At 43.2% G+C, this 25,307-nt stretch overlaps 1 protein-coding gene and 1 long non-coding RNA gene across 2 annotated transcripts; one reads left to right on the top strand and one right to left on the bottom strand.

The window, feature by feature from the left end:
- Positions 1–301: 301 nt before the first annotated feature.
- On the bottom strand, positions 302–13,354 carry FBXO7 (F-box protein 7). The gene is made up of 9 exons (XM_048832529.2): positions 13,118–13,354; positions 10,951–11,251; positions 8,935–9,162; positions 7,202–7,343; positions 5,800–5,883; positions 4,092–4,187; positions 2,908–3,084; positions 2,153–2,190; positions 302–1,051 (listed from the first exon to the last, which is right to left on the bottom strand). Exons 1-9 carry the CDS (start codon positions 13,237–13,239, stop codon positions 647–649), a joined length of 1,593 nt encoding a protein of 530 aa, XP_048688486.1. The 5' UTR covers positions 13,240–13,354; the 3' UTR covers positions 302–646.
- LOC125627943 (uncharacterized) lies at positions 13,353–18,613 on the top strand. The gene is made up of 3 exons (XR_007354122.2): positions 13,353–14,899; positions 16,163–16,293; positions 18,269–18,613. It is a non-coding gene; the product is annotated as an uncharacterized LOC125627943 (long non-coding RNA).
- The last annotated feature ends 6,694 nt before the right edge of the window (positions 18,614–25,307 follow it).

Here is a 25,307-nt window from a genome sequence, read left to right as displayed (position 1 = left end):
AGCCGTGTTAGTTAGTAGCCGTCACAAAAAGAAAAGGAATACTTGTGAAATTTGTTAGTATCTAAGGTGCCACAAGTACTCCTTTTCTTTTAGTGAAGAGAAAGTAATTGATCAACTTTAGGAACACTTCAGACACTCAAATGTGTGCTGTAAACACCAGTTCTAGCACCTTATATAGTGTGGAAAAAGAAGGGTTCCCTTACTGAGAAAGGCTTTTAGCCAGGTGGATTATAAAAGCCATCATATATCCCGAACACTTAATTCAATCACTCAGATAACAAGAAGTCAGACCAGCATAGTATTTGTGCTTAAAGTGCTCTTTATCTGATGCAGCAAATATCAGGCCAACAACCTTCTGCTCTCTAAGTAGCACTTCACAGATGATTAGAGAGGGGAAAACACAGTAGCACAAACTTTCAAGGCAGAGCTCCTTTGGAAATAGCACTGAATTCTAGGTGGTGCAGCATTATCACTTCCACAGAGACTAAGTGAACCCATACCTTGTGGGCAAGATATCTTTGTGCCCATGAATTCCCACCATAATCGGAAAGGAAGGTTGATGTTAGTGCCCTGATGTAATCTCCTGCAGTTAGAAAGCAAGCTCAGGAACTAAAATTTAGAAACTCATTAAAGGAAGAGGTGGCAGTCAGATGAATGAACGGCGGATGTCAATTGTGCGGCCTCGGCTGGGTCTGGCAGGAAATCTGTCATTGGGACCAGCTCGCCCTGGCAGTGTTAGATTTGGCCCTGGCAGAGAGCCAATTGGATCAAAATGTGGTTTGAATGGAGGAAACCGGCCTGGTGCCTCCCCTGGGCCAGGAATGAGTGAGTTAATTGGGTCTCCAACATAAGGAAGAGTTGGTCTCTCATCATATTCTCCACCAATGATCATTGGGGGGTAGATGGAGTTAGGAGAGAATGGGTTGGGAGGGAAGGGGTTTGGATAGAATGGGCTGGGATGAAATGGAATGGGATGAGGAGGTGGGGGCAGGAACATCATGTGCCTCCATCTCAGGTTTTCCTTCTTCTGCTTTAGTTTCTTCTTGTACAGCTACAGAAAAGAAAAAATGGAGATTAAATTTTGAGTGGAGCTCATTGTTCTAGCTTCACCCACACTGGATTTCCTTCACACACTTGTTACAGGCGTAGAAGGCAAGGGAGAGCTCCCTCCATGTTCTATCAGTTATTTACAATATGCACACTAATGATCCAGCTGCCCGTATTCAAATCACGGCAGGACTGTCCTGATTCAGCAGACTCAGACCATCCTTCTGAGCATCAGACTTTTCTGTGGAAAGGGCTCTGACTTGGTCGGTCTCTCTCTTTTTGGATTCCCATCGAATTAGAACCCCAAAAATACTGACTACTTGGATTTACTTTAAACCTCTATGACCAAATTTATCCCTGGTTTAATTCCACTGAAATTGTCAAGATTACACCAAGTACAAATTTGGCACTTAATTTTGTGTGGTTTATGGCTGCTTTGGGATCTAAATATTTGCCTAAAATCATCAAAAAGCCACCTTAGAAATGAAATATAATAGAGACAGGGCTAATTTTCCTTATCCCCACAAAGCGTTACTTACAATTACATGAATCATATTTTAAGATCCTTGGCTGAAAAGTAAAGTTTGTGCCATTATACACATTTTAGACAGGAAAACTGAGATAGTGAGCAGTTAAGTTACTTGTCCAATGTGTCATAAAAAGTCAGTGACTCCTAGTCTCTTGCTCTAATCACTAGAGGTTAGTGCTTCTCTAGCTGAAGAGGTCATTTCAGAATTGATAGTAATGTTTACAAACAGGCCCTGGTATCTGAGACTCAGTTACACTGTTCTGCAGCACTGCTGAGATTCTCTCTTGCCAGTCTCAATGTCTAAAACAGCAACCCTCCTTCCTGCCAAGGACTGCATACAGCTAGCTCCCTGCAGAGGATCCTCAAATTTATTCCAGGATTTGGCCAAGGAGGGTACTAGGAGTGATGCAATGCATTTTCTCCTGTGTGGGCTGAACATGATGTGCATATGAAGATCTCAGCTCCAGGCATTTTAGAACCTAATCTCTGCTCCCACTTAATCTCCAAGCCTTACGCTCATTCTTAAACAAGCCATGGAGATTTATCCCAAAGAGAACATATATAATACCCACATACCTCTTTCCAGTCTGTGTCGCGAGGCCTAGCAGTTTGATCTGTGAAGGGGCAAAATTTAATAAGCATTTTAAAAAAAAACAAAAAACAACACATTCATACTGAGGTGCATAAGTAGATAGTTTTTGCGGGGGTTTACAAATAAGGTAGGTGATCAGACCCTAAGCACCTTTGTATATAAAGAGTCAGTATCCTTAAACATTAGGACTCCTAGAAGATGTACTGCCAGGAGCCATTCAATCTATTCATTCTCCCTGCTTCACACCAAATTTCAAGCTCCTGTATCTATTAATCAACTACAGAAACCCTAGAAATACTGTCAGTGTCTGCCAGTGTCTGTGTGACAGCACTTTGCCTCTCAACCCATAACTGCTTAGTTTCCTAAAGAACTTCTTTTGAGAGACACTGGCAAAGGTTTCTTCCTCTCCCCATCTTTGCAATAAAGAGCCTGAGTCTTTATAGAAACAGCTGAAAAGTAGGAGACTCAGCACCAGGTGACGGGCCAGCTCTCTGTGGACCACCAGCAAATGTTTGGCAGATTATCAGTTGCCCATAATCTAAGAATCACCGAAGGAAGCATCTGCCAGTATTATGCTTTCAACTAGCCAACACAATTAGTCAATATAATGATTAATTAATAAATTTACTCTCCATTTTTAGGAAACAGATGTAGCTGAGGAAGCCCCTCTTAAAATGAATTTGACAAGAGACCTTAGGTGGCAGCCCAATTAGGGAGAAAGGGTGCATGTGGAAATCACCTCGGAAGTCCCGCAGGTATATAAATCTCCATAAAAGCTGGTCATTGGAAGCTGTGTAGAGGTCTCGGCAGACAGCAGACAGAGAGAGGAGTGAACGGATGTCCAGAAGTCGGAAAATCCGTAGCTTCAGTTCTAGAGGAAGGACTACCAAGCCAAACACATCTGGCAGGTTCAGAGCTAGAACGGGAGGTGAAGAGAAAGCAGCATTATTTGCAATAATTGAGTGTCATTCCCATCATCAAGGGGTCCTTTCCTGGTTTGGAAACATTTTCCCTTAAGTCATTTCCCATGGAGCTTTCAGTTGCATTACTTAACTCTGAAAGTGCTATGATGAGACTTACTATGACAGATTGGAGAGAGACACTTTCCGCACATATGTGAAATGGACAAAATAGGAATATAGCACTGGCTATGCTCCACACTATTGTCCCTCAAACTTAAGATGCCCTAAGGAACTAATCATGCTTCACAGACTACAAAACTGAGCAAGAGGTTGGAAAGGTAAAGGCAATATTTGTCTAATTCCAGTAATCCACATAAACCACTTTCAACAAAGAACCTCTAATCCCATGAAAACACAACAAAATCCAAAAAATACTCCAATAGAAAGAATTTATCATTGAGTTTGTCTTTGGATTGTGAGGCTGAGATTTAGTCTGGCAATTCCTGTAAAAACAAACTATGCTTTACTATTGCCACACAAATCACCAAGCTCGGTTGCTTCACACCATTCCTTCCAACATCATCTCAGTAACCAACCATTAAACATGTCATCCCACAAAAGATGTAATACTGCACAGCTTTCCCCCAGCCTAACAAAAGGAACAAATACACAGCACAGAACTTCAGCCAAGGAATTCAGCACTTTAAGCCTGGTTGCTACTTTGTCATCATCACCATTGGAAATAGTCTTTCCAGCTGTCTCAGCAGTGGCATAAATCTTGAGCCCATTAAGTGAAACCCAAATGCTCTATTTAATTTGAACTACACAAGCAATTTCAGATTTTTAACAGTTTTACTAACATTTCTAAAATTAGATGACTACTAATTTAATATCTTTAGAACTAGGAATATTTATTCTTACTCCCTATGTAGCCAGCACTTAGGTTATTCATGACTCTTTCTATGTAGGGCTTTGGATAGTTCCCAACTGATAACATACCAGTTGCTTTTATTGATGTTACCTTGTCGGGCAGCAGCCAGAAGAGGGTACACCAGCTGGTCTTTAAAGAGGCGGGATAGTTTCTGAAGATCTTTGTATACCCCTCCAACATTTTCTTCTATTGAAATAAGAAGACAGAGTTTAACTTCAACAAGTTGTTATACAACATACAAGGCAGAGAGGTTTATGGGTTACATTTTGTGCACAAACAGAACTCTATAGTTCATGGAAGTTTTCATTTTATTATGAAGGAAACAACAAAGTAAAATATTTTATTTGGGGTGGATCAGAATAAGAGGACAGGCACTGGAACCTGGCCAAATCTATAGTGGGGCAAAAGAAATAAAGCTTAGAATGCTGGTGGATATATTACTGTTTCCATTATAGTACTGAGATGGAACCTCAATCAAGGATCAGATACCCTCTGCGTTAGGTATGTTACAAAGCCCTCTTTGTCCTCCTGCTGTGACTACAAAGGGCAGCAAATATGACATTAAGAGACCTGTGATAAGCCAGTAGAATAGTTTGAGAAAAGGATGGAGTTTCAGCCTTCAGCTGGGAGTTCCTTGTATTTCTGAGATTGGATACAGACTCCTTTGTAACTACGTATTTTTCTCCTTTAAATCATCTCCAACGATCCAAAAGTCAGACATTTAAATATTTGATCAGTTTTAAAAACAAAAAGAACCACTCCGCAGTCCTATCAAGACTTAGAAGTTTCTTAGAAGATCACAATCCGGTCGACCAGGTCAGTAATTAAGAAGTGTTGCCACCACAGTAATGTAATGGACCAAGTCCGTAGCATATATTCACAAGTAGCCAAGTGTTATCCTTTTGCGTTTACAGACACCAAGAGCTTTTCAAATACAATTTGTTTACAGACTCAACACTTTTGCCAGATTTTAGCCACAGAGCAGGCACATATGCTTGAATTGTTAACCTGACTGATGAGGGGCTGACAGGAATGGTTGCCCATTCTCTCACTGCAGCAACAAAAGCAAAATGGTGCTGCTATGATCTTGGCTACACTTCACTGTTTAGCTATCCTTCTGTAGCCTTTTCAATAAAGTCTTGTTATATAAGGATCTGGGGCTACCCAGGATACAGTGCAATAAAATGCAGCTACTGGCAACAAAGCAGTCATGCGTACTTTAGAGTACAAAACAGAGTGAGACCTGTGCTAATGTAAAATCCAGATCTTTTGCATTAGATGTTTCCCTAATTTTGGCATCCTGGACTCATCTAAGTGGTCAGCACACGCTTTCTAACAAGAACAACATTTACAATAATTACAATGCCACAAAGACAGAGCTGACATTAGTCACATTGAACCCCCAATTCCCACAAAAAGAGAAAACAAAAACGAGTCCTAAATGGTTCACCATTGCTACCTTAGAAACACCTATATACATCCATATATTTAGTTAGAAGCCCCATGAAAAAGGGATATAATGCAGAAGAGGCCCGATGGCCTCTCAAGGTTCTTCACTTACATAGCTAATCTAGGAAATTCAAGTAATCTTAACAGCAAAATTCTACTTAGTGGCCACACTTCTGTATTCCTTTTTCCTCATGGCTAGCTGCTTCATGAACTGGTGGTCACCCACCACCCACCTTCTTTTATCACCACCTTTGGCATCTTGGGCCTCTCTGTCAAACGTTTGCTGTCTATGTTAGTGCTCCCTCACTTTTCAGGCTGGCTGTTTTCTAAAGAGCCGCATTCTAAATACCTGATTCCTGAAAGCAAATGAAGGATGTTGGCAACAGCTGCAGTCTCTTCACACTTTTAATCTCGTTGTTGATTTTTAATGTTGCTGCAAAAGCGAAAGAAAGAAAGAAATGAACATGGTGAGAGACTACAAAGACCATCTCATTACCTTATCCTTGGAAATAGTTTAGTTTTCCTTCCCCCAGTCTCCTTACTGAGGAGAGGAACTGAAAACATACAATTTTGACAAGCAGATATCTAAACCCATTTTACCTCCCCAAAAATGAATACATGCAAAGTAGCATAGAAGAGAGAAAGATCAGTTACCTACAGCAGTTTTTCAGTTGAAATAGTCATAACAAAGGTAAGAGATGGCAGTGATATACCATGATCCATTATTTCTAAGAAGGTCATTGAAGAAATCAAACTGTAGCAAGGAGTCATTGGTCCTGTTCACTAGATGAACGCTCTTGTACACGAAGTAGTCAGTGCACTGCCCCTCTCCATCATAAATTCAAGTAAGCAATTCTCCTGACTTGGCCAAAGGATTAGATTTAAATCCTGGACAGTGAGACATGCTTCGTCACATATCCTGAGAGAGCCTAAGTGCTTATGCATGCGGTCATGGATTTTTTTTTTAATGTATATGTACTTTCCACTGAAGTGCACATTTCTGTATCTGAGGTTAGAATCAAGCCCAGAAGTAACACTGCCCCTGCAAACTGTGGAAGTGTCCAAAATGATGAGTAAATTAGGACAAAAAATACTCCAAATAACCTGGAAATCATTTTAAGAGAAAGTAATGGCACTCATTTTCTGGAATGAATAGTTCTGATGAACTGAAAATGTGGAAAGAAGCTTAGGGATGTTGCTAAAGTGACTGCTTGCTGAATCATCAAAATAAATAAGTCTGGAACTTGTCTGTGACCTTTACAAATAGCATGTAATACAAAAACATAAATACTGCTAAACCCATTAGGTCTATTTTAACACCTTGTATTGTACTTCACAAGTTCCCATGAGTCGAAAGAAGGAACAGACAAGTTTGCCAACATGCTAATTAAAAGTGAACACTTGAGCTGGCTCAGTAGCCATTGGGTTTTGCTCTGTATTGATAGGTGGGAGACCTGGGATCGCCACCCAGGCAAGAAGGAGTCAAGCACATTCAGAACCAGGAGGGAGCACCTTTTCTTGCTCAACTGATTAAGAAGCTAAAGATTCAAAGGAAATCTAGTCCCATCTTCCCTTGCTGGAAGAATGGTAGCTGTGATGTAGCACCACAAAGAGAAAGGGGGAAGGAAGGGAGAGAGAGAGAGAGATTCCAGAGGGGAAAAGGATGAAGTAGCATCATATGACAATATATAGAGTATAAGGGGTAAAAAAAGTCAGATCCCAGAGACATTTCTAATGCCTGGCACAGTTACCATTAATGACAATAAGATCTCCCAAAGGCACACAGGTCAGAGCAGCAGAGCCATCTTCACAGAGGGGATGAGTGTACTGCAGTTTATAAACACCTCCACTTCTCCATTTCTCAGGCATAGATACTGCCTTTGCTTCAGTTCCCTGACAGTAAATGAAAAGAAACAACACTGCATTCCTGAGCAATCCGACCAAGGCTGAGAAGAACTAAATTAAAATATTAACAGCTACTCAAATCCCAACAGATGTGTGTGTGACAGAATAATTAATATGTCTGCTCTACAGAGACACACTACTTAGTGGTGTAATGTGGCATAAAGGTTTTATCAGCATAAACTTGGGATGGCCACATTAACATACCTCTAGCTTCACCGCTTATGAATACACAAGTCATCTTAAACTCATATCAATAAAACCTTTACACCACAATTCACTATATATGCAGTACATGCCACAGGCTGCAGAAAATTAATATTAAGAATGTTTTAAGAAAGGCTGTTGGGACAATTTTCACCTCTCTCCCAATGAAGCCGGGTGCCTTTGTCTTCATGAATCCATGTTTATTATATATATTACTGGTTTGACTATATATATTTAACACACATACACAAAAACACTGTTAAAAGAACATTAAGGTTACAAAGTCAAGCACCCAAAAGTTAGGGAATGCTAGAATTAAGAGGCCTGTGCAACCTTAACTGGGCCCCCTCGTACATATGCATGATGATACAATCTTTAATTGCATGATCATATACTATATTTTCAACAGGAGCCCTGCCTCATTCACTGCATAGGATGGACAGTATTCAATGAACAAGCAGCTATTCAATATTGTTTTCCCCTCACTGAACAATACATGGCCTCAGGCCTGATTTACTGTACATTATTCAAACCCTGCTCTAAAGACAGAATTATTAATTTCCTCATGGTCTTTTCTATATGGCTCTCATTACTATAGTATCTGTGTGCTTCACTCCATTTGTTTCCTCACAATTTTGTGCTACAGCCTCAGTTACTACTCCCAAGACTTCTGGCTGAGCTGAAGAGACATAGCTCACAGTGGCTGACTAGTACATCCTACAACTAATAGCCAAGGGGTGAGGAAAAATGCTCATCTCGTGCAGATATATGGACTTCTTAGCCACAGTAACTATCATCTGAGGTGAACACCAATGAAACTGTCAAATATGGGGGGCGAGGGGGAGATTGTAACAAAGACATCCATTGTCACAAATCCTGTTCCCATATATATAAAAGGAACTCAATTATTCCAAATTAGAAGGCAGGCAGTCAATACACAATGCTGGTATGAAAGGCATATTTTTCCTTTGTGAATGCCAAGAGAGGCAAGGGTGGAGTACACAAAGTTATTGATAACTGAATACAGAATGATATAAATGCATACATTCTCCACTCTAGGAACTGAATTTAAACATTATCCCTGCATAGCCAAAAATGAGTAGCTAACATCCTCCCACTTAAGCAGGGAGGCCAAGGATTGACTAGATATGTAGACTGGACTACTGTCCCACTCTTAGAGATTGTACCACTCTTTCATCATTAAGGCATGTTGGCAAGATAAACTAGGGAAGCTGGTACTTCAGCTGCCCATGCCACTGAGAGGGATGTAAATCATCAACAGTAGATCTATAAGCACAGACACATGAACAATATTCTAGATATTCCAATTTTTCTCCTACTAAGTGGGAGGCTTCTCTTCCAGTTTTGCATTTACCTGCGGTACATAACCTGTCTCCATCATGAGAAGATGTACCAGAACTATCAAGGCATCGTTGGCACGGGCACATTCAGCAGAATGGTAGAGGGTCTCCAAGGAGTGTGGCACTTCTCCATCCACAGCTTCACTGCACAGCATTGGCTCAGAAGGATAAGAACCTGTACCTTCTTCCAGATCAACGTCATCTGGGACTAGCCCAGAAGCAAACTCTAGGCTGGATCCTGCCTTAAAGGGAAAGTAATAAAAACAAGGTGGCATTCAGAAACTTAATCCTACATGGATTAAACTGATAATCCTGCTAGCCCTTTCAGTCTTCTTTCAACTATATTGTGAAGCTCTGATTTGGGGGTACAGACTGGTCAGTCACTCAGAATTGCCATGCGGAGCTTAGAAGGATACTACTTTTGAATGACAACTTTTCTCAAATGTAAGAGGGGCTTTCTTGCACTACAACACAAAGCAACCTCCAAGAGATAGAATGTCTTGGGGTTAGGGCACTGGAGTTGATTCAATTCTTGGCTCTCCCATAGACTTTCTGTGTGATCTTCACCAAATCACTTAATCTCTGTGCCTATGTAAAATGGGAATACTACTACTACTTTTGTCTGTTTTGTCTATTTGTAATACAGACTCTTCAGATCAGAGTCTATTATGTGTGATAGATGTTGTACATACAATGGGCTTATACGCACTACTGTACTACAAATAATGTATTAAAGCACCATGAAGATTCTTAGAGCAGGCTACAGGGGCACAACTCTACACAGTATGGCATCACCATTTGTCAAAATTCAAGGCAGCTGACCAAAAATGACAAGACTAAGACTGGTCCAGAATGCCCAAGTTTCTTTGTAAATGAAATTATTCCCAGCCCCTTAGATCTAATTCTCAAAAGAGCATCCCCCTCAAAAACCATAAAGGTCTTCTCCACACTTTCCCTTCTACTAAGATACCCTTAAAGTCAGACATTCAGATTTTATAACATATAGTATGATTAAATGCCCCCTCAAAACTGCCTGAGATAAAATTCAAAAGAAGCAATTTAAACTGTTTTTCAAATTTTTACACTTCTTTAGTTTTGTGGCATATAAAGGAGTACATGAAAAGTTGCTCTCCACCTTTTCCTAAATTTTGGGAGGAAAGCCTACTGGAAGGGAGGGAAGAAATTTTATCTTAGACACATGAAATAAGTACAACTAAATGATTACTATGTCCAAACTTTTCTGAAATGAGGAGCTTGTCTTTTAAGAGTAAAGTGTAGGGGCAGTGCTTCCCACAAAGGTGGAACAGTATTTTCTCCCACATTTTACTTTTTCTAGAATTTCCTCCCTCACCCCTTAATTTATATTACGATTTATTTTTCAAGTTTTCACATTGGTGGGCACAAAGACTGTAACAAGATGCTCTACACTTCTGTGTTTTAGGATTGTGTGTGTTTAAAAAATATAGTTTCATGTGTTGGAACCAACCCTAAAGTGACACATTTCTTAAAAGGGAACTGTTCCTGCAGAATATTCTTACTTCATGACAAACTCTTTAAACCATGGACATTATTTCAACTGATTACAAAACTGCTCTCTCCTCCAGTGGACATTATTTCACACTGGCTCGGTTGAGGGCTTAGGAGAGGAGGAGGGGGAACAAACACATACTCTTGTGGCAAGTATCAGAAGTGGCTTTTTAAAGGGAGGCTGTGGAGGTGGGAGAAGAACTCACTCCTAGCTCCCTTGAAAAGGGTGTGTGTTTCTGCAGAAATCTGATTAGCAAAAATCTAGAGATATGTAAAGGACTCAAATGGAGTTTGAAACACCTTAACATCTCTGGCATGGATAAGGCTTAATAGCTTATAAATAGAGACAGTACTAGACAGATAAGTGATTGACCAAACACCAAGTAAGCACTTAGAACCATAATACTTCAAGGACGCTCCCTATTATACAGTCTAGCAACCAGCATCAGTGTGCTGCCTCCTCTTATTTCCTGATCCGTGTACCTCAGTCCTTAAGTACTTACCATATTATCGCTCTTCTGAGCATCAGTCTGAGCTTTAAGGTCTTCACATGGCCCATTCTGCCTTTCTGTTTCTGAACTGCTGGCCTGACTGTGGCTGGTGGTCAAGGTGAACAGTTTGTGATTATTCTGCAGTGAGGGAGGAGGTGAAGATAAGGATGGGGGTAATATGGGTGCTTCATTGGTCTCGTCCAGTAACAAACATATCATATCTCCAGAAACTATCCCATATGAAGCCAAGGTCTCATGGTCTCCAGTGAGGGCATCTTTGTTGTTCAATGTTATTGCAAACTGGGTATGAGAACTGCAAAGAAAGAGAAAAAACTCCAAGGCCATGTCTGGTGGGATCAGTTTAAGTCATACATTCAGATTACACAAATGTATGGTATGATTATTAAATGGTTTTGTTAAACCTAAGTACCGGTCTTATTAGTCACATGCCCAAAGAAGCACTGGGAAAATAAATGATGGACACAGTATAAAACCAAGATACAGGTTAAAGTGATTTTTTTCTACCTTTCTCTCTTTGTGTTATGTTTGTTTTAACTAACTAAATCACAGAACCTAGAAATCCTGGATAGGTTTAAGCCTCCATCTCTGAAAAACAGGTAACTGCCTCTGTCTACAATGTACCTTATAAATACATTCTGGGAAGCAGCCAATTGCCCTCAAAACTAACACCAGCTTCAGCAGCTGTAGGGCAAAGATTTTAAATGAATTACTGGGGCAGAGTATAGTTAAAATAGTTAATTCTTGAAAATATTTCTATGCAAATATCCTTTAGCTTGCTCAATGTGAGGGTCTTTGGGCAAGTCCTTGAAAAATAAGGTCTTCCCAGAGACAGCAAAGATTCCATGACATTTTAATAAGATTAATGGTTTGTCCGGATGTCTTAGGACAAGTTCCCCCTCCCCATGCTGTTATGCAGCATGCTGCTAGCATACATATATACTGCTTGTGAAGCGCTCTGGGATCCTTCAGAATGAATATAAAATACACACACACACAAAAACATTAATGCAAATATTTTATTGCCCTTAGCCTGCTGAAGCAGCTCATTTTTTATTTTAAAAAATCACTTAATAGCATTTATTCTCCTTTAAAAAAACTCACAAGCCTTTCGCACACAAATCTTTTTGTGATTGCTGAAACACAGAGCCCCCTCTAGAAGAAGGCTATACAGCCATACTCAAAAGACAAATTCTAGTTTGTGTCACACAGAAGAAAGGTTCAATTTTGGTCCATAAATGTTGTACCATCAGACCTGAGTTGAGCGTTTCAGTGGGGTGTTGGAGAATAACTTTCACTTTTCTATTTATATAATCATGACTCCGGAAGCAAAATTCTCCAACATCATTTTGTGTAGCAAACTCCCTACAGCCTCTTTCATTTTATTTCCATTTTTGTGGTGAGGGATAAATAAAACCGAAAGCGATGAGTCCGCCGAATAAACACCGGGCGTTTTATCCTCTTTTACTTCTGCCACCTGATTTTTTTTTTTTTTTTTTTGGTGAACGGTTCGGAAGTGACAGCTCTGGATCACGTACCAGTCCTAGTGCCCGCAGCTCGGGCGCAGCAGCGGGGCAATCTCCCGGCCCGTGCCTCAGCCGAGGGACGGCGGGACCCCAGCTAGGGTAGCTGCGGCCCGAGGCCTGGCCACAGCCAGGGCCCCCAGAACCATGCGCGTGCCTGAGCCGTTCGGGGGGGGGGCCGGCCGCTGCGCGGGCTCGTGCCCTTGGCACGCGCTGCGCCTCTTGCCGGGCTTTTCTCCGCGGCCAGGCGGGCTAGAAGCGCGATTGTGCCGCCAGCAGCGGCCCAGCGCCCCCGCGGGCTCTACGGGAGCCAAGAGCTACCGGGAGACTCGGGGTAAAAACCCGAGGCCTGGAAACGCTGCAGCCGGGCCGGGCGCCCGCGGCCTCAACGGTCACCCTCGCCGTCGGGACGCTGCCCGGGGTGTGGGGGGGGGGGGGGAGCGCGGTGTCCAGCAGCACCGGGCACCTGTGGGGAAGCCCCGCCCGCCCCCCAGCACTGCCCGCCCCCGGGGGCAGCAAGTTCCCCGCAGCCCGGGGCAAGATGGCTGGGTCAGGGGCACGGCCCCTCCCCCCTGCGCTGCGCGGTCGTAGCCGGGTGTTACCCGCCGGCCTAGGAGTGACCGCGCCCCCGGCGTTACCTGTAGCCCCAAGTGGGCAGCAGGGCCTGGCACAGCTGCGCGCGCAGCTCCCCCAGCGTTGGCTCCGCCCCCTGCATCTCGAGCGGGGCCGTCCGCTTATGCAGCCGGACCCGGAGCTTCATAGCGGCGACGGCTCCGCGCTCCCCCCTCGGGCTCCGCTCTGCCCCCTCGGTGTTGGCGGCGGCGCGGGGGCTGCTGGGGATTGTTGTTGTTTTGGTTGGTGAAGCACCACCTCGCTCCCTGAGAGCCCGGCCCCCTTCCCGCCCCAGCCCGGCCCGGCCCCGCCCCTAGGTGTTCATGGGAGCGGGCCCCGCCCAGCTCTCCGCACCAACGGTAACGTTGAGGGGCGATGATTCGGCGCTCGCCGCAGGAGCTGCGCACTTCCGAGCGTGCACGCTGAAGGAAAGGCTCGAGTCCGCCCAGCTGGATCGACGATTCGGTGCTCGCCCTGGTTCCGCGCACGCGTTCTGGATGCAAGCCTTAGGCTAGAGCACAAGGCTTCTGCCTATGACGGTGGGAATCCACGGGAAATCACGTGGACAGCCTTTGCTGCTGCGTAGGGGGCGATGGCCTGTGGCTGCTTTGGGGCGTCAGCTCCTCGCCCAGTGCTGGCCGCTCATCGCTCTCTGACGCTGTGGGGATGCTGAGTGGGAGAGGAGGGCCCGGCATCCATGACCTCACACTGGGCCCTGCTAGATCTAGGGCATCCCAGGCTCCATCCGTCTCTGCAGCGTTACCACCAGTATTGCTAAACCTGAGCATTAACATCCCTGTGTCTGCCCCCACCTGCCAGCCCTGCGTCCACCCCCCGCAAAAAAAAAAAAAAAAAAAAAAAAAGAATTGGCAGGAAGGCACTTGGCAACTTCTGTCCAGGCCAGGTACAATCCAGTAGTTACAATCCAGCCATAAGCAGAATGAGCTGATAAAGAACAGCAAAATTGACTAGTTTTTAAAAAATCTAATTATAAAATTAGTGGCTAGAACATGTCTTGACTCATCTTCAGCAATGCATCTGATAGCGTCTCATGAAATCTTCCTCCAGAACGTCAGGGCTTGCCACAGCAAAACACTTGTTGACTTCTTTGGGGAAAAGACTGGACTGAATAGTAGCAGTGTCAGATCAATTGTAAACTCCAAAGTACCATCAAATGGACAACATTCTCAGCTTGGACAGTGGCTAAAGGGGTTGCTCCAGAATTCTTGCCTATTCCCGTTGATTTTTATTATTATATTGCAAAGAAGCTGGCCTGTCCATAGCATCCCTGAAAATTCATCTGTCTGCATTTTCTGCATATTTTTACCTGTCTGCTGTTTTTTCCCCGCTCTACAGTTTCATACAGCTTTAAAGATTTTACCCATGCTTTTCCCCTTATAAGCCTACTCCTGCTTGGGACTTGAATTTGCTGCTAACAAAGTTTATGGAGCCATCCTTTGAGCTTCCTGTGGATTGCTCTTTGGATTACCTGTCTCACACAACTTTCCTTATAGTTATCATTGCTGCCAGGAGCATCAGTGAGTTGCAAGCTCTGATGGTGGTGTTACCCTAAGAGCCAAGTGTTCTTACATGCTGTCATAAACATAAAGGGAAGGGTAAACACCTTTAAATCCCTCCTGGCCAGAGGAAAAACCCTTGCACCTGTAAAGGGTTAAGAAACTAGGATAATCTCGCTGGCACCTGACCAAAATGACCAATGTGGAGACAAGATACTTTCAAAGCTGGAGCGGGGGAGAAACAAAGGCTCTCTCGGTCTGTGTGTTGCTTTTCCCAGAGCAGGAATGCAGGTCAGAACTCCTGTAAAGGGTTAATAAGCAATGTACTTAGATATGCGTTAGATTCTGTTTTGTTTAAATGGTTGATAAAATAAGTTGTGCTGAATGGAATGTATATTCCGTTTTTTGTGTCTTTTTGTAACTTAAGGTTTTGCCTAGAGGGATTCTCTATGTTTTGAATCTGATTACCCTGTAAGGTATTTACCATCCTGATTTTACAGAGGTGATTCTTTTACGTTTTCTTCAATTAAAATTCTTCTTTTAAGAACCTAATTGCTTTTTCCTTGTTCTTAAGATCCAAAGGTTTCAGTCTGTGTTCACCTATGCAAATTGGTGAGGATTTTTATCAAGCCTTCCCCAGGAAAGGGGGTGTAGGGTTTGGGAGGATTTTGGGGGGAAAGACGTTTCCGAGCGGGCTCTTTCCCTGTTATATATTTGTTAGACGCTTGGTGGTGGCAGCAATAAAGTCCAGGGACAAAAGGTAAAATAGTTTGTACCTTGGGGAAGTTTTAACCTAAGCTGGTAAAAATAAGCTTAGGGGGGTTTTCATGCAGGTCCCCACATCTGTACCCTAGAGTTCAGAGTGAGGAAGGAACCTTGACACATGCCAACCCAAAATGTATTCCTAAAGTGTGATGGACTTTCATATTAATCAGTCTATCTCCCTCCTGGTCTTCTTCCCAACCTTGCACTCACACCTCGAGGAGACCTGTCTCCGCATCTTAGATGTGAAGAATGTATTTGTTTTTATCTAAAGAGATATAAGCCCTCCCAAAAGTCCAGTAGGTTGTTTGTGGTGTATGGGGAGAAATGTAAAATGCAGAGATCTCCACTCACAGATTAGCCAAATAGATTATTTTGCGCATTTGGTTGTGCTATTCTGTATCTAGGATCCCTTACCAACAAGAATTGAGGCTTACACGACTAGAGCTATGGACACTTCTGTGGCCTGTCTTTAGGCCCATTGGTGAGACTTGCAGAGCAGAGACTTGAAGTTTAATTCCCACCTTCATTAAGCACTACCCCTTAGACTTAACCTCCGGTTCAAATGCTGAGGTTTTGGAATTCAATGCTTCAGCCTCTGTTCATCTCACAACTCCTCAGCCCAACTTCCATCTTGGATGGAACTGCTTGTTAGATACCCACTAATAGTGATTCTGTGAGCTTATCGCCGGGGTACCAATCCCTTAAATATGAATGCACAGAATAACTCTTAAACAACAGTTACCAGTAAGTAACCTTCCTCTCTTTTTCTCCAAAAAAATTCACTTGCAGGAAGTTATCTACAACCTGGGACTGTTGACAGCAGGAGCAGCATGTTTTCCCTAGGAGACTGGCCAGGCTGACTTTCTGTTTATAAAGAGACACAGCTTTTATTGGTCTTGCAGCAAGCAAAAGAGACAGGGGTGAGGCAAAGCAAGCTTGGGATAATTTACAAAGGTATAAAAAGTACAGGAATGGTGGGTAAACCTCAGAAAATTTAGCTTGTATATCCACCTCAAAGTACAGCGTATTCAAACGTTACATCTCTTTGGTCTGCAAAGCTCATGAGAACAGGCTTATCTTTGCTGTTTCAGCACTTCTGGTTCTCTCAGATAGCTGTAAACAGGGAGTGCAGAGGGGTGAAAAAAATGATAAAACATCTGTAACTAACATTTTTGAAATATCAAAATGGTCAGTTTGAAGTTTGGATGAAAATTTGGATTAGTTTTTGTCTTTTCTGTACCAGTTCATCCACCCCAGATAAAAGTCTGGCTGCTATATTTTACTTTATTGCTGAGTGCCATATTGAATGTGCCTAAAACTGAGGTAGGTAGGTACCTACCTTTTTTGAAGGTAAACCAAAATGAGCCACTCTTAAACCTAAATAAGAAGGTCCACGCAGGTTGCACCAGTTTAACTAAATCTGTTTGAAAAGCAATTGAAGTTAAATAGGTGCAATTTTCTCGTGTAGATAAAGCCTTCATTTTAGACTATGCTCCCTCATGAATCTTAAAATGATGATGGGATTTCACAACCATCAGCACCTCCCTTGGTACCTTTTAGATAAAGGATAAACTATCAAACAGGAAAGGAGTCATAAGTATACTACTTCCTCTTTCCCTTCCACATTTTTGTAAAGAGGCTGGCATTTGACTACCAGTGATCACTTTTTTTAAAGCACACATCAGTAAGCATTAGACCCTCCTGAGAAAATATAAAGTTTACTCAGGGAGGAAAGGCCAAACCAAGCCAAACCAAGAATTAACCAGTTTGAAACCTTCAAAACTTCCACTCTCCCCAGCCAAAAGAAATGGATGTAAATGGGATTTCGAGCTCTTTAACATGATGCTAAGTCCCAGTGACACAAGGGGTTATTCTCTGAGATGGGTTCATGTCTAGGGAACCTCTGTCGTGAGCAGGACTGAAATGACAAAAGGAGGTGTTCCTTGATTGGGAGTCACTAAATCACCATGGCTCATAAACTCATTGTTCTAATTACTACTTTTCTGAACAGAGTTAAAGTTTGAAGCTTGCTATGGACATCCTTGTGGAGGGTGTGGTCTCTTAAATTTGTGGTCACTAACGGAGAATTTTTAAAATAAAAGGTTATAAGCAACTGAAATGTCATTTCTGGGCAGGCTCAGTGGGCATCTCATAAGATTTTCGTACAAAACAAGGAACAGTTGAAAATTGTGGACATGCATAAAATCAGTAATTCTCAAATTAGGCTCGATTTTGCAATATTCTGAAACTGAGTTTTAATTTAAAATAAAAATCTAAATTTCTTGTTTCTGTTTCTGTTAAGAATATATAGCCATCTGTATTAGGTTCCTCCTGAGCCTGATGATGTGCAGTCATGGACTCCACTCCTGGAGATGGACAAGAGTTGGGCAAATGCCTATGGGGGGCATTCCTCTTCAGGAGTCACCCAAGCTACAGTCCTCCATCGGGGGTCCACTGCAGACACTCCAAGGCCATGATTCAGCCCCTAGCTCTCTTACTCTTAGAGTCTTCCCTCATAAGCCTGACCTGCAAATCCTTGCTTTTCTGTGTGTTTCTTCTTTCTGCTGCTCAGAATTGAGTTCACAGTAATACTCTAAAAGTGGTTTCATTAGAGACATTTAAAAAGGGATTTTTACCTTCCTGTTTTGGGACTTGATGCCTTTGTGTAAGCAGCCCAAAATATATTGGCCCAGATAGTCACAGGCTGATCCCTAGATACAGAGAGATTTCCACATGAAGATCTTCCCTAACATGCAGAGAACAATCTCCTCTGTAAAACAATCCCTAGGAACCTATGCAGATCTTTGCATATGGTGAGGAGCTACACAGGGAAAAGGTTGGAGACTATGCAGAACAGATAACATTTATTATAACTGTTTATTATTTGTATTGCAGTGATGCCCAGAGGCCTCAGTGAGAGTCAGGACCTGACTGTGCTAGAGGCACAACACACTGCTACTCTGAAACCTTTACAGAATGTTGGAACTGTGGTCATTTTAAGATCTGATTTGGCTTTATGTGACTATCATATCAGTGCACAACTTTGCTGTATCAGAAGCTGTTTTGGAACCTTTGGTCTGTCTTTGTTAGCACACAGATTGGTTTAAGTGGTAACCTTTACTGAAAGTTATCTACATTTTTAGGGATACCATTCACAAAGAAGCCATAAAACGTCAAACAGGAGAGCCCAGACTGTTTTATCTGCACACTGGTAAATACAGTAACACATTACAATGAGACTTATAAATGTACATAGATAGCAACAAAGGAGTTTTTCTTTTTCTTCTTACACTTAAGACAAAAAGAGAAAAAAATTAAATGTTTCATTTAAATGACGTAGTTGTTTTAGTCCTACTCAGTTACTGGAGACAAATATCAGAGCAATTTTGTGTGTCACTTTCTGAGGTCAACATTTAGCTTGCATATTATATGATTAGGTTAAAATATTTAATACCAAGCTCTATAACTCTCTTTCATCGGTCCCAGCTGATGCAATTAACCCAGTTCCTGACAGAGACTGGGGCTTTGAGAGCTCAGCCCTGACAAGACTAAGTAAAGTTTGTTGGTGGGGGAAAGCAACTGGAAGAAATGGTGGAGATTACATCAGCCCCTGGACTGAGGGAGTGCAACCACTGCTTGTTATTAAGGGCACGTCTTCACTGGCAATGTTAAAGTGCTGCCCCGGGAGCGCTTTAACATGGCTTGTGTAGTCACAGCATAGCGCTCTAAAAAATCCACGTCCACAAGGGGCTTAGCTACCAGCGCTGGGAGGGCAGGTCCCAGTGCTGGGGCACTGTCTACACTGGCACGTTACGGTATTGAAACTTTCAGCACTCGGGGGAGGGTTACACCCCCGAGCAAGAAAGTTGCAGCGCTGTAAAGTGCCAGTGTAGACGAGCCCATAGGTTCACAATTTGGGGTTCATGTTCAATCCTAAGGAATATTTGGATGTGCAGACAGTATCAGTGACTAATACTGCTGGTTTCGATCCCCTTGTATCAACAAGGATGCGATCTTTTCTTTCAGATACAGATCTTGTTGGAGTTATGTAGGCCTTTGCCATTGTGAGATAAGACTAATGAAATGTGTGCTACATCTTAAAATCACTTGGAAATGTAAATTAATGCAGAATGTGACTTCAGGCTAAGTGGTGCTTCAAGTGGACAGCACTTTACACATACTATATCCTATTCTGTTTTGGTTCCTGTACTGTGCCCATCACTATGCTGTTCACCTGCACTCATAGTCTCTGCTGCCTTCTGATTAGTTTCAAAGTGGAGTTTAAGGTGTCAGCTTTGACAATAAAGTCCTGAATGGTTTGGGACTTGCTCATGGGAGAGATCAATATCTACTTGTGATACCACAGCAACTGCAATCAGCGGAGGTCCTCGTGTGTTATTCGTCCGGCCCGCCTCACCCTCTTCTTCCCCCCACCCCACCCCCCGGGGCTTTCAAAGACAAGATAATGCCGGCAGAGAATTCTTGTGTGGGTTCCTCAACTGTGGAATTCACTACTCCATTTGGCCTGCCATATTCTGAATTTGCTGATTTCTAGGGCATGCTGGAAGGCTGGTCTGTTTGGTTTTTGGGGAAGGGCTAAATTGAGGAATGTTTTGGCTCGGTATGGGTTTTGATTTGTAATTTGTAGAATGATTCTGTGGGGAGAGCTTGATTCGGCGAAAATGTCCTTTTGTTTGGGATATTCATCCCTGGGTTGGTGTATTTAAAATGATTATAAAAGCATCTTAAGCTTTATGAATCAGTGCTTTTTAAAATAGAAAGAAAGAATGCTGTTTTTTCCCCTTCTATAGTTAAGGACCTTTTGGGGCCAGATTTTCAAAGGCTTTTAGGCACCTAAAGATGTAGATAAATGTCTACTGGGATTTTCAAAAGTGCCTAAACAGAATAATTCCCTAGCTCCCATTGAAATCAGGCACCTAACCTGCTCAAGCGCTTTTGAAAATTCAGCAAGGTGTCTAACTATATCTTTAGGTGCCTAAACATCTTTGAAAATCTGGCCCTTTGTCGTTACATGGAATAATATTCTTTTCAATTCACCCATGCTAATTAAACTAAAGACAGTGGTACAGTAGAACCTGAGAGTTATGAACACCTTGGGAATGGAGGTTGTTTGTAACTCTGAAATGTTCATAATTCTAAACAAAATGTTATGGTTGTTTTTTCAACAATTTACAACTGAACATTGACTTAATACAGCTTTGAAACTTTACTATGCAGAAGAAAAAAGCTGCTTTTAGCCATCTTAATTTAAATGAAACAAGCACAGAAACAGTTTCCTTACCTTGTCAAATCTTTTTTTTTTTAACTTTCCCTTTATTTTTTAGTAGTTTACATTTAACACAGTACTGCCCAGTATTTGTCTTTTTAGTTTGTTTGTTTTTTTTGTCTCTGCTGGCTGATTGTATACTTCCGGTTCCAAATGGGTGTGTGGTTGATCAGTCAGTTCTTAACACTGGTGTTCGTAACTCTGAGGTTCTACTGTAAGTGCTTTACAAAAAGGGCCAATGTATTATTTGGAGTAGATTGAAGATTCCTCACTTTAAGCAGTCTATTCTGCACAATTTCAAATTGTATCACCTAATAACTTTATATTTTGGACTGCTTAAAATTTGTCAGTGGAAGGATTCCAGAAATCCAGAGGATCATAAATATTAGAGATGAAAAGAGCTATTATTTCAGGGATTCTGAAACACTTTCATAATGTGGATCATATTTTAACATAAAGTATTTGTTGCGTTGACCACTTCCTCTCCTGTTCACAACTGTGCAATACCACTGTGACAGCTACAGTCACTGCTTACATAAGAACATGGAAAAGTAATGTTAGGAAAGTATTTAATATATATCTTTAGCTGTCTTATAATGCAGCATAGCAGCTGGAAACAGTTGCCATCATTTGACCAATCAGCTGTTCATGGACCACCAGTGGTCCACAGACCATAGTTTGAAAACTTTGGATTAGCTCATCCAATCCTTACCTTATAAGGTTGTTCCCAATTGCAAACTTTCTAGTGTTTTGTCCAGTAAAATTTTAAAAGTCCCCAGAGATGTGGAAGGCTACTGCACACCTATTGGATCTCACTTTCAGCAAGATTTTCCTGACATTAGCCTAAATCAGTGGTTCTTAATATATTTACCATTGTGAGCCGCATATACAGCTCTCTGTGTGTTGTGTAGATGCGACCCACATCATGTGCACTATCTATACTTAATACTGACCCCCACAAACTCTGTTTATTGCCTCTTGATGAGAGACACATTGAATGGTGTTGCATCTGTCGCACCTTCTAAAAGTGTACACAGATTTCTGGAAAGCTGTGCCTCAAGCAACACCTCATGGAACAGGCCATAAGGCCTGCCTCAGCACCAGGACCAACGCCTGATCATCCTATTTATTGAACCACTAACCCTAGGGAAGCTTCGGACAGGCCTTTGGACTCTGACTCCTTTCCAAGGAGAAGGAGAGTTCAATCTTCTTGCTCTGGAGTTCCACGCAAAAGGACCCATAAAACTGACTGAAGCCATTTGGGCTAGGTGAGGTTTATCCTCCTTCTCAAAGAGAGGCTCTGAACAGCATGGTGGCTCACCAGGTGTCCAGGCTAGAACTGGGTTGTCATCTCAGGTCTCCCTTGTAATGGGGCAGGAGGATCCTAGTGTCATATCATTGACTCCAAAAGCATCCATGCAACAGCCATAAAGTCCGGCACCGATGGACATCAAGCCACCATCTATCTTGGTACCTATCACACCGCAGGTATATCAGTCGGTGAAAGAACTGCTTTGCTGTCTTCCCCCAATTCACCATTCATGCAAGACCCTACTAGATGGCTGCTGCCCTTGGCCTCTTTACTTCGGCACCAGGGCAAAGATTGCCATTAGTTTATACTAATGATGGTCCCAAGACAAACCAAGGACTCTACCTTGGCACTGTCTGCTATAGAGTCACACTCCACATTAGTACTGAGACACCATTCGAATCTGGAATCTGTTGCTCCCTCAACTTCAGCACCTATGGCTCCGATACTAGGACCACTGTCGTAGAGGGGCCTGACTTCAGTTTATTCCTCTGTTCCATCTGTGTTACCAGACATAGATGTGAGACCATCTGTGTGCCAAGAAACCTTTGCAGTACTGATCACCATAATGTTGTCAGCACCAACATTGCTTTCTTCACACTGGGCTTCAGACAAATTTCAGCGTCTAGTAGCCCCATCAGGTTGAGCACCTCCTTTGACTACTGACTATTCCGAAGGCCTTTCAGGTCTGGATGGGAATCCTCCAGCAGAGACGGATTGTCATTGCCCGATGCTTACAGGCCACCTATGCGCTGTACTCTCCCTTATAGGCCCCTGTGGAATACCTGGGAGGTGCCCAGAATCTCCCCATCACATTTTGCTCCTCACTTGAGGAGAAGGTCTCCAGATCCTGCTTTGAGACAGCCTCCAGATCCTCATACGTTAGAGGTGCAAGCATAAGTTATCCCTCCTGACCAACATCTCCCATAGGATTATCTTTTATTGGAAGAACCAGTGTTGCCCCAGGAGGCTACTTTGTCTCCCATTAATTTGTTCTCGTGTATATGCAGGTGTTCCGTTCTCCTGTCCTCTCCCAAATAAGCCAGTTGTAGCTGATGCCTCTTCCATTGGGTGGGATGCCAGTCTAGAGGGCTCGTGAACCCAAGCATTATGGACAGAGCAGGAAGCTAATCTTCATATCAATGTCCTCAGGCTCCAGGCAATTCACAAAGCATGTGGTGCTTTTCTTCCTCTCATCAGGGGCTTATCAGTCCAGATCCTGACCAGCAGTACAACTGCCATGTTCTATCTGAACAGACTAGGGAGGAGCTTGGTCCACACGGCTCTGCAAGGAGGTGGTGAGCCTCTGGGACTTCTGCATGAAGGTAAACATCACTCCAGTAGCTGCTAACTTACCTGGTTCCCAGAACTACTTGGCTACTTTTGTCAGCAGGAAATTCTCTCGTGATCACGAGTTGTCCCTCAGAAACAGTGTACTGAGGACTTACTTTTGAACCTGGGGTGCTCCATCAGTCAAGTGCCACCACTTTTGCTCTCAAGTGGGTCACAGTCCTGGTTCACTAAGTGATGCCTTTCTGTTGACTCAGTGATTATGTAACAGGATGGCTCACCTCTTAAGGTCTGGAGGGCTGGGGTTAGTCCATTCTGATTGCAGAATGAGCTACACCTTGGAGAGATCAGGGTGACTGCCCTATAAAGAGCAGGAGGAGACTGAAACGAAGTGGGGGAAGCTCATGAAATGGTAGAGAGACTGCAGAGGGTGTTAAAGGCTCCTGCAGGGGAGACCCTGAGACCAAGGGAGCTGTGATAGAGAGGACCTGCAGTGAGCAGGAGGCTCCTGCTTGAGAGACCCTGACTGAGCAAAGGGTTTAGGCCTGGAAGCCAGAACCAGAAGACTAAGCTTCAGCCAGATAATGTCTGGAAGTTCTGGGCCCAGCTCCTGCTAGAGAACCTGACTGGGAGAAGGGCTGGGGGCCCTGGAAACCTGATGGCTGAGCTCCAGCCAGACAAAGCCTGAGACACTTTAAAGTGGAACCTAGCTGTGGAAAAAGGGCTGTGGGCTCCCTACCTAAAGGGAGAGGGTGAATGAATTGGTGGTGGGGCCTAGAGGGCAGCATGTAAGGACTCAAATGGAACCACAGGAGGAAATGTTTTAATTACCTATGGACTATGAGTTATTAAAGGGCCCTGAAGAGGGGAGAAATTGGTAGCAGGGCACTGCAGAGTCACCTCTGGCCATAAGGGTGCACTCAGGAGTTTGGCTGACCCCATTACAATATGCATTCCCCAACCTCTCTGATCCTGCAGGTCATTCACAAACTGAAATTGGATCGCACCACGGTAGTTCTTATTACCCCAGCTTGGTTAAGACTATGCTGGTTTTCCACTTTCTGCAGCCTCCCAGTACAACCTGTACAGCTTCTGCCTCCTCTTCTAGATCTGCTTTTTCAACAACACTGAGTGTTATACCCAGACCTGAACAGCCAGCATGGCTTCTGGATGGTTAAATTGTGAAGAGAGGGCCGTTCTGTAGCAGTTAAAGTGGTATTGCTTAACAGCAGGAAGCAATTCATTAGGTTGACTTGACTAAGTGGAAACATTTTTTGGTTTGGGCTAGTCAGTGGATTCAGTCTGCAGTGGCAAGCCTTCAGGAGTATTTGCCTCTAAACTCTTCAGGGCTTTCCCTGAGCGTTCACCAACAGCAATTTGAGCCATTTGCCCTCCTATTCAGGTTCAGTTAGTTGTTCTCCAGCCCTATGGTGGCAAGGAGTCTCAAAGGGATTACCCCACTTTTTCCACCTGTTAAAGCATTGGTACCACTTGGGGACCTCAGTACCATGTTAACGGCTCTTGTGGACCCCCTGTCTGAGTCTTTGGCGATTTGTTCCTAGTCTTACTTGTCTCAAAAGACAGCCTTCCTTATCGCCATCACGTCAGCTAGGAGGGTGGGCAAGCTGCAAGCATTGATGCTGGTCTAACGATTTATCAAGGATAAGGTGACTTTGAGACAGCAACCTACATTTTTAACTGAAGTAGTTTTGGCTTTTCATCACAATTAAACTAGGTATTTTTCTTCCCAAAACTACATTCTGTTGGGGAAGAGGAGCACCTGCATGCCTTGGATGTCAAGAGAGCACTGTCCTTCTGTATGGACGGAACCAAGCAATTCAAACAATCTCCTCAACTTGTTGTTTCCTCTACGGGTAGGATGAAGGGCCAAGTGGTGTCAGCAAAGACAACCTCCAGATGGACTACTTCCTGTACTACCAGCTATGCGGTGAAAAACACCCCTCCTCCACAGAGACTCTTTGCCCATTCAACGAGAGCTCAAGCTACATCGGTAGCGTTCCTGAGTGATGCTCCAATTCTGGACACTA

This window comes from Caretta caretta, chromosome 1 (genome assembly GCF_965140235.1).
Source record: "Caretta caretta isolate rCarCar2 chromosome 1, rCarCar1.hap1, whole genome shotgun sequence".
NCBI classification, from domain to species: Eukaryota; Metazoa; Chordata; order Testudines; family Cheloniidae; genus Caretta; species Caretta caretta.
Note: the sequence above shows the minus strand (reverse complement) of the source record. Positions and strands in the feature narration are given on the sequence as shown.